At 34.5% G+C, this 14,241-nt stretch overlaps 1 protein-coding gene across 1 annotated transcript; it reads right to left on the bottom strand.

Moving 5' to 3' along the window:
- Window positions 1–9,692: 9,692 nt before the first annotated feature.
- LOC149406544 (triacylglycerol lipase 2-like) lies at window positions 9,693–13,442 on the bottom strand. Its single transcript, XM_089627595.1, has 9 exons — window positions 13,281–13,442; window positions 12,205–12,312; window positions 11,541–11,681; window positions 11,312–11,422; window positions 10,904–11,047; window positions 10,754–10,794; window positions 10,401–10,480; window positions 10,096–10,179; window positions 9,693–10,006 (listed from the first exon to the last, which is right to left on the bottom strand). The coding sequence occupies exons 1-9, from the start codon at window positions 13,440–13,442 to the stop codon at window positions 9,693–9,695; spliced, it is 1,185 nt and encodes a 394-aa protein (XP_089483721.1).
- Between the last annotated feature and the right edge of the window lie 799 nt (window positions 13,443–14,241).

Raw genomic sequence — 14,241 nt, 5'->3', positions numbered from 1 at the left:
GGCTACGTAGCCATCTTAAATACTAACAATTTGGTTTTAGTCAACCTTTCGTTTATTTCTCGTAAATAGCCATCTTGCTTACGTGGCATCTTATTAATTGAATCAGTTTTACACATTTGCTCTTATTTATTATGCCCGCCAATTGAATTAGGCAGTTTTTTTTTTTATTTTGAATCTAACCGATTTGGAAAGATTGTTAACGTGTATTTGAAAATTTTCAATGTTGACTTTAGTTAATTAGTTTCTATTTTCGTGGCTATTCATTATGGATAAAATCTGTTAATATATTCTTCATTTATTGATATTATTTGTTTTCATAATTTTAGAACGTACAAAAAATTTTCCGAATTTTTTTCAGTTTATCTACACGAATATACTGTGAATCATCTTTGTCTTGTAGATTAAAAGAAAAAGAAATAAGTTTTTGCCTTTTTCCTGGGCTATTTTGGAGAAAAAGACAAAATATGAGACTAATAAAGAAAAGAGAAAGAGAATACAACACTTTAACAATATTTTCAGGGATGAAAATGGAAATATGACCATTTGGAGCAGAAAGATATAAAGCTTGGATCTATGGACTTGATTCTCTAATCTTTCTCTTGTATTTGTCTTCTAGCTTTATTTCCTAAACCATGAGACAACATAAGTTTTGTAATTCTGAAACTATAGTCAAAAGATCATTTTAATTAAGGAGTTAGGAAAATATGGAACCCTAACCTGTAGTTTTGAGAGCTTTGTTCATTCAAGTGTTATTATGAGTAATATGTTTTGATGATTGATCAACAGTACTATTGAGTAGAAAAATTGATTGAAATTTCGAAAAGGGTTTTCCACTGGTGGATATAAAACTTGAATAGTGCAAGAATAGATTAACTTCCTTGAATTTAATTTGCGTTAGTATAAATATATGTTAACACCTTGGCCTTGCGTTAGTAGAATTATGCGACATGGTTTACTCAATTTCCTTGTATTTTCAATATTTTTAAACCAATATGAATAATTATTACTTATATAACTATAAGTCTATCAATGAGACAAATAATACAAAAATGATGTGTATATATATTAAGTAATTTAATTGATAAATTCAATCACTGATAAATACATAGGCATACTAAATTTGTCAGATTATCGTCATAGACTATTTGGCGTATCAAAAAATGCCACGTGCATGACAGGCTAATTCCGTTCGAATTCGTTATAGACTATAAGCAGCTTGCACTGTATATAAGCCATATGTAACCGAATTTGAGAGAGAGAGAGAGAGAGAGAGAGAGAGAGAGAAACACGTGTGGAAGATTTCTGTAACAAGCAAGAGATTCTTCTTGTCTTTCCGTTGAGTTTTCGTGTTTGTAGATCAAAGTTTTGTAAAGAGAGACTTCTTCATAGTGGATCAAAGGACGCTCTAGTAATGTGCATGGATGTAGAATCACATTGATTCAAACCAAAGAAAAATTCTAGCAATGTTTTGTTTCTCTGATTATGTATTGCTTGGATAACAAGTTATCTCTGTTTTGTTTTTCGCTTAGTGAATTCACTTAATATTCGAGCTAAATTGTGTAATTACTCTAATATGTTAATTGCAATAATTAATAACATTTAATTATAAAATTAATTTATTTTCAAAATTTACACCAATAATATTACACATGACATTTAATGTACTGCATGCGTGTGTAAAATTTAATATTTTAGTTGTATATTATGTACACGTAAAGTTTATACAGCAAAAAAGAAAAAAGAATGAGAGGGTTTCGTTTAAAAAATGAGAGATTGAGCGGGGAAAGATATATGTGTAAACGAAAAAGATATTATGAGCAAACAAGAGAGCAGAAAAAAAAGGAGTTATTCGGAGTCCTCCTCCTTTATGCCGTACAGCCGTACCTTTCTAGGAGGCGTAAAAGTTTTGGTGCGACTCCGTTACCTTTTTAAAAAAAAAAAATTATTGTCACTATATGATATCAATATCATAGTAGCATGTCCATGCCTAGGGAAAAGAGAAAGAAATGACTCTTGGGTTTGTAAAAAAAAAAAAATTACGAAACGTGATCCTGTGTAAAAGATGTCAAGATTATACGGATACTTTTGTTGGTTCAACTTCAACGTACAAACAAATGTCTGATAAAAAAAAAAAAAAAAAAAAGTAGAAACGAATAAAATAATTAAGGAAGCTATTATATAATAGGATAAAAGACATATTTGCCCCTGAACTATGGCGTCTATAAGAGTGTACCCTCTATACTTTAAAAACTCGATATTTTCCCCTTCATCTTTGTATTAATTTCAATGTTGTCATTCCGTCTAAAATTCTGTTAAATCATCCGTTAAATAAGCATGTGGATATCATGTGACACTCAAAATAAGGATATTATATGTAATTCTAATTTTTATCTTGATTAAGATTAATAAAATAATATTAAATAAATTAATTAAAATAATATTAATAAAGAAAGTCATTAATAAAGAATTAATACATTCTCTCTCTCTCTCTCTCTAATGTTGGGTTTATCTGCGAGCAGAGAAGCTTCGGGGAGATTCAGAGGAGAGAGAGAGAGAGAGAGAGAGAGATTGTAATTGCGTATGATTTATTTAATTTTAATTTTTTTTAATAGATGTTAATGGTATTTACGAAAATTCCCTCCCTTTACATATATAGTTACAAAAGTGTGTATATATAACTAACAGATCAAATCCTAAAAAATACACGGAAGGACCACAAATGTTACAAGAACTTATATTAAGGGGTAAATTGATCGATTTTATAGTACAAAGAGTGTATTTTCGTCACCGCCATAGTTCAGGGGGTAATTATGTCTTTTATCCTTTATAATATTTTTAGACAAGTAGAAAAATTAAAGGTTACCAATAGAAAGAAAATAAACTAAGAAATTAAATGAGACGTTCAACATTTTAATAACTGATAATATAAAATTTATCTGGTAATAGTGGTACACGACGAGTTGATTTTATTTTATATTTTAATGTAGTTTCTTAATTTTAAAGGAAGTTGATGAAAATGTCGATCATAGAAATTTGAAAGAAAAGAAAAGAAGTTGACAAAAAAAATTATATAAAATCATTGCTGAAAAGATCAGCTCCTTTACAGCTACAGAAAATTTAATTTACTAATGTAAGGTTTATCTTTATTTTATATACATAATACATTTATTATACAAAAGCAAAAAACGTATTATAGGTCTTAGCATAGCATATAAAATGAATTGCGGAGGACATGATCACAAAACCTGCGCTTAGGCATTATTCATGAAATGACCAAGCTACCCTTATTTTGTTAGCAGAGAAATTCCTTTCCATCCAAGCCCTCTTCGCCTTTCTCTCGCCACTACTCTCTCTGTCTCGCCACCACTCTTTCTCTCTGTTTTTCCCTAAAGTCCTCTCTCACTGGAAAACCCTAATTCCGAATATCGAAAAACAAGCATCATCGCGGTACGACATTGTGGCTACTTTCATTGATTCCGTCATAGTTTTTCTCTAAAATGTTTTAAGTTCTTGAAGTTTTTTTCATTGTCGCCATTTTTTCCCCTTTTTTTCCCGTTCTTTAAGCTCTTTTTTTATTTCTAGTTTGATCGTCCCTGAATCTTGTTTGTTCACCTACGGCTGGGGTTTGATTTTTTATTTTACACTCAAAGCTTGAAATGGGTTTTTGGACAAGAAAATTTTCATTTCTTCTTTAATTTCTTCACTCATTTTGATGAAGAATACTTGGGATCTTATGGTTTATTATATTTACGGATGATTTTAATTTTAATTTTCTGCGTATTTTGTATTTAATATCATTATGCATTAATACTGGTTCTGTTCTTGTATAAATGTTTACAAGTAGAAGTGTTTCTTTTGTTTTGGGATGATAAGAATACAACACATAGCACCCTTTATATATACTAAGGAATTGTGCAAAGTTACTCTCCCTAAACGATGTGGGACTTTTTCCAATTCCTCAAATTAGGCTCCACCACTAACAATCTTCCACTTGGAGACTAATCTCATCACGCCTCTCCATCCTGCAGCGACGACTCAACTCATCAGACGAGGAGTCTAACTGAGGTCGAGCACAACCTCAGTTTGTCATACGGCACAGACTTCGTAAACATGTCGACGGGATTCTGACTCCTTGCGATCTTCTCAAGCACTAATACACCATCTTCCAACGCCGACCTGGTGAAGTGGTATCAGAGCCAAAGGTTCCGGAGCACTGGAAGTTTGGGTTGTGTTTGCGATGTGGAAAGAAAAGCCAATCTAGACAACCTTTCGAGTGCTGGAACTGTGGCAAGACGGGCCACATCAAAAAGTACTGCAAGGCGCCGATGAATGAGGAGAAAGGCAGTGCCCATGCCGTCACTGAAGATTTAGCAGATGCGTTACTGCTAACGGTGGACAGCTCGATTGACTCTTGGGTGCTCGACTCAGGAGCATCTTTCCACACCACTCCCAACAGCGACATCCTGGAGAACTACGTCGCATGAAATCACAGGAAGGTCTACGTGGCTGATGGCGAGCCTCTAGACATTGCTGGTGTCGGCGACATCAGGCTGAAGAATGGAAACGGGCAAGTCTGGAAGATTAACAAAGTCAGACACGTGCTGAAGCTGATGAGGAACCTAATCTTAATGGGTCAGCTCGATGACGAAGGCTATACCACGACGTTCGGGAACAACTCGTGGAAAGTGTCAAAGGGAGCTATGGTGGTAGCTTGCGGACAGAAGACGGGCAGACTCTACATGACGTCGAGCTGAGAGACATGGTGGCCGTAGTCGACAGCACCGAGAAGACCGAGCTGTGGCACAACAGGCTCGGACACATGAGCGAGAAGGGGATGAAGATGTTGGCGAAAGACGGCAAGATCCCCGAGCTGAAGACGGTGAAACATCACACCTGCAAGAGCTGCATTCTTGGGAAGCAGAAGCGAGTCAGCTTCACGAATGCGAGCAGAGAGCTGAAGGCGGAGAAGCTCGAGCTGGTACATACCGACGTATGGAGACCAGCTCATGTCCCTTCACTCAGGGGATCTCGCTACTATGTGACGTTCATCGACAACTGTACAAGGAAGGTATAGGTTCATTTTCTGAAAAATAAATCTGATGTGTTCGCTACCTTCAAGACGTGGAAGACAATGGTCGAGCTGGAGACGAGCTCAAAAGTGAAGTGCTTGAAGTCAGACAACGGAGGGGAGTACGTCGACTCCGACTTCAAGAAGTATTATGCTGATAATGGGATCAAGATGATGAGAACGATCCCAGGAACTCCCCAACAGAACGACGTAGCAGAGAGGATGAACCAAACGCTGAATGAGCGAGCTCGAAGTATGCAGATTCACTCCGGGTTGCCCAAGACGTTTTGGGCCAATACAATCAACACGGCAACCTTCTTGATCAACCGAGGACCGAGCGTTCCTTTGGGTTTCAGAATTCCAGAAGAGGCGTGGAATGGGAAGAAGGTAAACCTTTCTTATTTGAAAGTGTTTGGTTTCTTGTCTTATAATCATATTGATGATGCTGCTAGAAATAAACTTGATCCAAAATCTAAGAAGAGTTATTTCATTGGCTATGGTGACACGGAGCTCGACTATCGTTTCTGGGATGCCGATGCAAGGAAAATTGTTCGGAGAAGAAATGTCATCTTTAACGAGCAGACGATGTATAAGGACGAGATCAAAGGGAGCTCGACGAGCAAAGCTCATGAGGGTGAGAAGTCGACGATCGATCTGAGAGACTTCTCGATGACCGAGCTGAATGAAGACGCTTCAACGACCGTGGAAAGATCAGTCCGAACTGAACGTGGTCGTGAAAGTGAAGACGAGGTGATGAGGACACCGAGCTCGAGGTGAATCAACGGACTCCAGTGACCAAGCTGCAGAGATCGAGCAAAGTGAGAAAACCGGTGCACAAGTTCTTTCCGACTCTCAACTACATCTTCATGACATACATAGGAGAGCCGAAATGCTACGAAAAGACAATACAGGTCGATGCCTCGACCGAGTAGGAGCTCGTCGTGAAGGACGAGATGGATTCGTTGATCACTAATCATACTTGGGAGCTGACAGAGTTACCAGCTGGAAAGAAAGCACTGCACAACAAGTGGGTGTACCAAATAAAGGAGGAGAGCAATGGAAGCCAACAGTTCAAGGCGAGGCTGGTGGTGAAAGGTTTCCAGCAAAATGAGGGAATCGATTTCACAGAAATCTTCTCTCCGGTCGTCAAGCTCGTGACGATCAGAACCGTGTTGGGGTTGGTTGCCAAGGAGAATTTGCATCTGCAACAGATGGATGTGAAGACGGCATTTCTTCACGGTGATCTCGATGAAGAGATCTATATGAGGCAGCCCAAAGGCTTCGAGGTGAAAGAAAGAGAGGAGCTCGTGTGCAAGCTGCAGAAGAGTCTCTACGGGCTGAAGCAAGCCCCACGGCAATGGTACAAGAAGTTTGACAACTTCATGAAGCGAGCTGAGTTCGGCAGGTGTGAGGCCGACCGCTGCTGCTACTTCAAGAGACTTGAAGACTCCTATGTGATTCTTCTGCTCTACGTTGTTAGTGGTGGAGCCTAATTTGAGGAATTGGAAAAAGTCTCACATCGTTTAGGGAGAGTAACTTTGCACAATTTCTTAGTATATATAAAGGGTGTTATGTGTTGTATTCTTATCATCCCAAAACATAAGAAACACTTGTATTTGTAAACATCTCCCCAATTGAGTTTATAGTTTTGCAGCGGCAAAGTGGATGTAGCTTTCTCATTGAAAGTGAACCACTATAAATCTTTTGTGTCTTTTCTTTGCTATTTATTTATTTTCGTTTTCTGTTTGTGAGAGGGGTTTCGACGAAGAAATCCCAACAACTGGTATCATAGCCAAAGGTTCAGGAGCACTGGGAGTTTAGGCTGTGTTTGCAATGTGGAATGAGAAGCCCTCAATGTGATGACCTCACGATGGGAGTGCCTTGTGTCGAAAGTCTTCCTGACAATGATGATGGTCAGGCGGTGATGCAGCGGAGGATTCAAAGATAGGAGATTGATTTAAAAAAACCAAAATAAAAAGTAACGTAACCGGATAGTCGAACTTGATCGTTGATTCGCGCACGAATAACCGATCGAAGAACCTTCCTTCGCCTATTGATTCGCTCGTGAATGCTAGACTCGGGGCATCCAATCACCGTTGATTCGCGCACGAACACCGGTTTTCGGGCATAAACTCGGAGCTCGCTCACGACGCTCGGATTTGAGAGAAACACTCAAGTTTCAATTTTTCATTTCATCAAAAATTTATCTTTTACAAAACAAGTCACCAAGATTTATAGTGCATCTTGAGACCTTTTACATACCAAAAAATGATGAATGTAATTAGGAAATAAATACAATTCAACACACATTAATACCGCGAAAAATAAAAATAAAAACTGAAGAGTTGCAAAATCGGGCAGAAATTAAACCGTCCATTTTGATAGCCCAAACGTCGTAATTAGGCTTAAATCATGAGATCCCACTATGTGGGTCTTGTTTAGAAGCACGTTTCCACTAAAAAACACTACTTCTTTGTCCGTTTCGGAGATCTCAATTTTCCGAAAATTGTAGCCCGATTTGCCCTGCATCAGTTTCTTAGAAGACTTTATCTCCGTCTTTTGAATCTTCATCGGAAGCTAGAACCGAATTACGAACAAATAATAATGTAATAACAAAGGCACGGAAACAGTAATCAAATTGATAAGTTAATTAGTGAGTACGCAAGCAATAACAGATTATCACAGTAGTAGAACTCGAAATTAGTGAGTACGGACGCAATAACACCTTACCTTTGCTCTTCTCTTCCCTTTTTCCTTGCGCTTTCTTGCACTTTTGACCCTAGGGATTTGAATCGACTAAAATATTACTATATATACGCTATTTTTTCTTTCTTTCTTTTATTTTTGCTGAGAATATATACTTGTACCTTAGCACAATTGATTGGCCCAATTTAAATCGATAAGCCTTCTCTCTAAGGGCTGGGCTTATCTGCCTTGGACCACATGAGCAATGGGCTTAAAACAAAAGCTGCGATTTCCAAACGCTGTCCTGTCTCAAGCCTTTCTGATTTTAACTTTTTTAATTCCCAATCTATAATAAATAGGAAATACTACTGATAATATCGACAAATGTATTTCATCGAATTTTTTGATTATTTTTGTTATTGACTTTAATGGTACAAGTAATTCATTATAATCGAAGGGAAAATAAAATGTATTATTTTTTAGTAATTTTCAGTCAGAGGTTAATTTTTTTTCAAATGCGATAACATAAATTTATTTAACAACCGTAATCTTATAGGTCAATCAATCGAAATCGTAGACTTGACGATCTTCGGTGACGCTTAAAGAATTCCAACAAAGGATCGGCAAAAATTATGGTTGGACTTCATTGACGATCTTCAGTGACCATACTTGAAAAAATTATTATCTCTACTCATTTTACTTGTATTTTTATCCAAATTATGCTTTTGATGAAAAATGAGAAAAAAGTTACGAGATGATAATAGTTGAGACAATTTCTCTATATTTTTTTTTACAAAGTATAGTACAACTGTACAAAATTAACAAAAAAAATAACCACGTATTCTAATTAGTTGTATATCGCAGGAAGGAAGAAAAAACTCAATAACAGAGCATTAGAACACATGTGAGGAAATCAAATAAACGAAAGAATAAATTGATATTCTTACGATAGTTCGCGGCGGAGAGCGATGGTACAGAGAGCTCCAGGTAGAGTTACGTGTACCAGCCAATAAATCTCTTACACGTCAGCTTCCTTTTTATTTTGAGAAATTAGTAAAAGTCTATATCTATAAGTCTTATATAAAATTCAAATTTTACAGTGCCAATGCTAAGTTTCAATAATAATTATTTTGATCCTATACCCTTGAAAAAAATTATTTTGAACATATTCTTAAACTTTGATACATTATTTGTATACAATGTCAAAATAAAATTTGACAATGTAACTTTACTATTTTTTCTATATATATAACTTCTACTATTTTGAAATTTTAACTATTTTACTAAGAAGTTTCAAAAAATGCTTCTACTATTTTACCAAATTCTAACTTTTACTTGTTGTAAAACTTGGACAGTGACTAAGTTAAGGAATATGTTCAGTGAATAGTTTTTCAATTTTGGATACCTATTTTCAGTCATAATTTGTCAAATCATAATTACAATATAATGTAGAAGTTATGTGATAAAACTCTAGTCATCATGCATTTTGTTGTTCTAAATATTTTGGTCGATGGTTTTTCTCCTACCTTAGTTAGGTCTTTGCGCAGCAGCCTCTTCAGTCCGAGGGAAGGAATATGAGATTTTGAGACAATGATTTCCCAAGAGGGAATACTCATTTGGGAGGACGAGGCTTCATTTGACCTCTCTACTATTTTTTTTTGTTTTTGACCTCGCTTATATATGTATTTTATACTCGATTTAGCCACTAGCGGAGCCAGAAATTTAAGACGGGAGGCGATTTTTTATTTTTTTATTTTTTTATTTACTATGATGGTACAATTACCTCATTGAGTTCATTCTAATTAAAGGAAAAATAAAAAAAATATTATTCTTTTGTAATTATCATTCAGAGGTTAATTTTTCAACGAGATGACATAAATTTATTCAACAACCATACATTTTTAGGTTAATTAGATCGGAATTGTAGACTTGACGATGTTCAGTGATGCTTAAAAAAGTCCAACAAAGGACCGTACACAACTTGGTTTGCATTGACACCCCTAACAAAGTCAAGATGTGCATAATCTTTGATAAATTGCACCTCCAATTTGTTGTCCACGTGGCCTCCGAGGTTGTCGAGCAAAATATGGACATCCCTTACATCCGATAATCTGTCCTTCCCTCCATAACTTAAGAATAGAGGAAGATTGTTTACAATGCTTGTCAAATTGTACTTTGGAGGAAATGGTTGCCCATAGTGATTCATGTTTTTGTCTCCGTAGTCGTACATTTGTATAGCTCCCTTTCTAACCACTGTAAATAATCCATTAGTTTACTAATAAAAATAAATTTTTGAGGTAACAAAGATTAGTTATTGGATCATGTTTCGATTATTAACTTACTTTGAGCTAGATGAATCATGTTTTTTGTCGACGTTGTATCACCGGAAATTTCTCCGCCCGAACCGCTTATGCAACAATTTGGGCCTATATGTTAAAAATGTATGAATATGTCAATTAACTCAATCGTCGATTTAGGCATGATCGTTCTTTCTATTAAATTAATTCCAAAACTATAGGAAGACAAACATGTTGCGCAAAATACGGTTTAATTAATATTCTTGAGACACAAATAGAAGATTTTTGCTAAACTTTTGAAGAGCATCGTCAATAACAAAAGAAAAGAGACTAATGATGAAAATGGAAACCTGTGAATGAACTGAGTATGTCTGAGCACTCAATTCCGGGTAGATCGCATATTTTCCCGATCAGCTTGAGAAATTCTTGCCTGCACCATGATTTTTATTTTATGAAGAAAACCATGAAATAATTAATGCAAAAAAATCTTGCTGATATAAAGAAAACTGCAATAGAAGTTACTCAATTTAAGTTTTTTTTTTTTTTTACTGAAATAAAGTAGCATTTATTTATATTCATTGAGCACAAAATCTACTATTATATTCTTTATATCTAAGCTCATACACACACATTCATTCATATGCCTTTTTCTATTATAAGAGATGAAGGCATAATAAGCTTTCAGCTCTTTGTGTTTTCTCACCCTTGAGGAACAAATTGATGCAGACCCAACCAGTAAAGATCCTGGGCCAAGTAAACAAGGTAATAAAAAAGGGATTACAATCTAGAAAATAAAATCCTTTTTTTTATTAGGTGGAAAAAAATATATTAATTAACAAGAGAATCGCAATACTTCGGCTAAAAATAATCTAGCGGCGGCTTGTGTGATGGGTGAAGGGATATGGCTCAGATAAGCGATGGGGCAGAGCAAAGCCGTCGATCTCATCATGTTTCTCAACTTGTCTTGAGAAAATGCAGCGAAAGCCATTAACGTACCCTGAAATCATTCGAAACATTCATCACTTTTTTTTCATGGGTGTTTAGTCCTTAAATTACTAATTCAAATTAACTAATGAATTTGTAAAATAGTCGAAGTTTGTTTAAAATCAATAATGTAGTCTATATTTATAAATAAGTAAAAATGTGCAAGTAACAAGTGTCATAAATTTTTTGATAGTCTTAAATACCTTTGACAATGTAAAAAAACGGACAATGTAACTTTGACTATTTAACAAAAAACGAGCTTTTTTTGGATACACACCAGAGAATGTCCAACGTAGTGTAGTTGTTTCCGTGTTCGGGTATGAACATATCGTACAAATGCGGGAAGATCATAAGCAGCCAATTCATCCCATGACCAGTCCCAGTAGCTCTAAAACACCAAAATTTAATGTTTCAGAAATCATAATAATATTGACCGCGATAAATGTGAATTCACTTGTTATAAATTGATCATTTTTTATAAATTAATATCTAATATTTGAATATACCGGATCGGTAGGGCTAAGAGATATGTGGGCATGGCTAGGAGTTGTGCCTCGAGCATTGCCAAGCCACACATCAAAGCCATTGTCAGCCAAAATGAAGGCTAGAGATTCCTCCGGCGAATCCGACGCCCATGTCCCAGCATTCTGTCCATTTTTTGACATTGCAAATGCATAAGAGTATTAAAAGAGTTCTTCATGATCAATAATTTCACATGAAAATTTATAGCCAACCTTTTTTATTTCTTTTTCGTATAATATTATTACGACCTCTCATGATTACTTCTTCATGATCCATAACCTTATAAATTCAAGTAGTTTTTGTAGAAGCTCATAGAATGAGCTTTATTTATCCATACATATATATATATATATATATATATATATATATATATTATTTTACGGTAGTTATAAAGACAATAATTAAATGAGTTCCAAATTTATAGCGCTCTTTGATCCTAGCTGCTAATAAGTTCCAAAAAGAATAAATAATTAGCGCTCTTTGATCCTAGCTGCTAATAAGTTCCAAAAAGAATAAATAAATGCCAAATTTATATTTATTTGTATATAAAATAACAAATTTATATTACAAACATAATCTTGTTTAACAGAATAGTTAGTGTTTTGACAAGAGATGAGTTTGAATCTATATGTTTTGAGTCTCACTTACACTGAAAATTCCATGCTGCAATAAGACCGGTGGTTTGTCAGCCTTCTGCCCGGAACGCCGAGCAGGAATCCTTTGCATGCTCAGAATATAACCATCATTTGTTGTCACCTGAAAATATTTCAAAGCCAATCCTAGTTAGACACATAAATCTTGAAACATAAGGTTAGAAATGTATTTTTCACTTCTACAATCGGGGTTCTCACAAATTGATCTTCAACATTTATAAATGGCCTTCTACATTATGAATTTCATAATTGTGTAGCATGTAGTTTTGAAACTAAAGGTATAGTCATGTCGAGAGTCAAATGTTAAGTAAAGGGGTGAAACTAATTTTATGAAATGAATAGATAAATAATATTTAAAGAAGAAGGAATTAAGAAATCGTACATCCATTGCAAGTACTTTCATTATTGAGTACATATTAAAGTAGTTATCATAGCCTTAAAATAAAATTCAAGATATCACTTACTATTAAAGGAAACTTAGCTAAATAACTTCTGATTTAAAAAAAAAAATACTTAGCTAAATAACTAAAATCCATACGTATTTTAATTATATAGGTCATGGTTTCATAATTTTTTTATATTGACTTAGAGTTATAGGATAATGATATAATCTAATAAATTCTAGCTACGGAAGCAATTTACTAATGAATATTTAACACATGGCTAAAATATATAAGTTGGCTGGCAATTTTGTATCTTAAGTAGATGATATTTTCTTATTCATTTTTTTTTTTAAATCTTTTTCACTTAATACTTTTGTTATTATCATACTGATTTTAATTTTATATCTCTAAAAAATTTACGTCAGAGAAAAAGATGCATCGCTATATAAGCTTATATAGTTGCAATATTGGAGTTTGATGATCTACTTATATTAATACAAATAAGAAAAACAAACAGAAGTCCTATTACATCGCTAATGATCATGATTAATTGTAACAAAATTGTAGTTTGTTGATGACGTTTGTTTTCGGTTTATTTTCAGTTAAATAAACACAGTATACAATTTCTCTCGATTATGGCAAATATTATCTTGAGTTTTGTAGTTAATATAGTATAGTTTGTACTTACTGCATGGCGTTCGCAAACATAGCCTCGTGACTCCACAAATGAATGGCAAATATCGCTAACCCCATTTGTTTTATTAAGTTTCGTTCCTGTCTCGGCAGCTTTTGAAATCCAAATAAGAGCTGATAGAAAAATAAGAGTATATGTTATTTTATCATTTGCCATTTTTTTTTTAAACGAGCATATATAACTAGTCGATCTTTAATGGCTTTATATATAGTGATGATTAATTGACCAACGACGATCGATTTCAATGTTGTGCATTTACGTACTGCTATGTTTATTGCTGTTAGGAAACAGATTTGTTGCATTTGTAACGTTACGCGTTGGCTTTCTGATCATCATTGTTTTTTTGTGTTTTATACCGTGCCAAATTGGCACTCTCTATTTTGCGAACTATGTATGATCATCAATAGATAGATGCAAGAAGATAGCATCTTTATCTAGAATTAAATAATATTTTATTGAATTTTAGTTCAACCATCGATATCTAACAAGTACCAAAGATAGTATTCTCTAAGCCAGTGACTGATCTAAAGATTGAGTGCATATAAGTAAAGACTTTGACACGTAATTATTTCATTATTTTCAAATTGTAAGTATTATCTTATGTAAGAATATTTTCTTGTAATATGGTATTAATGAAGAAATATTCTCTCCATTATAATGGTCCGTGTATATTAAGTTGACCCGCTATTAATGGCCAAAATCGTGTTCAAATAAATTGCCAAAATCAAGCAATTACCTACAATAGTAAGATTTTGATTTTTTTCATTGATGGCTATGAGGCTATAAGAGCATCTCCAATGCAAGCAACTAAAGTTGATTTACACATCATAAAAAATAATATTGTTTATTTATTTTTATCAACATCAACATTTATGGTATCTTACATAAAAATACTTCAATTGTGGTAGCAACAAAAGTTGCTAAAAATGGGTCACACTCTATTCAAAAAATTGGT

The sequence above is a fragment of the Urtica dioica genome, chromosome 1, assembly GCF_054948205.1.
Source record: "Urtica dioica subsp. dioica isolate 48M chromosome 1, U.dioica_male_clone48M_v1_H2, whole genome shotgun sequence".
NCBI classification, from domain to species: domain Eukaryota; kingdom Viridiplantae; phylum Streptophyta; class Magnoliopsida; order Rosales; family Urticaceae; genus Urtica; species Urtica dioica.
This window is presented reverse-complemented; position numbering and strand designations above follow the sequence as displayed.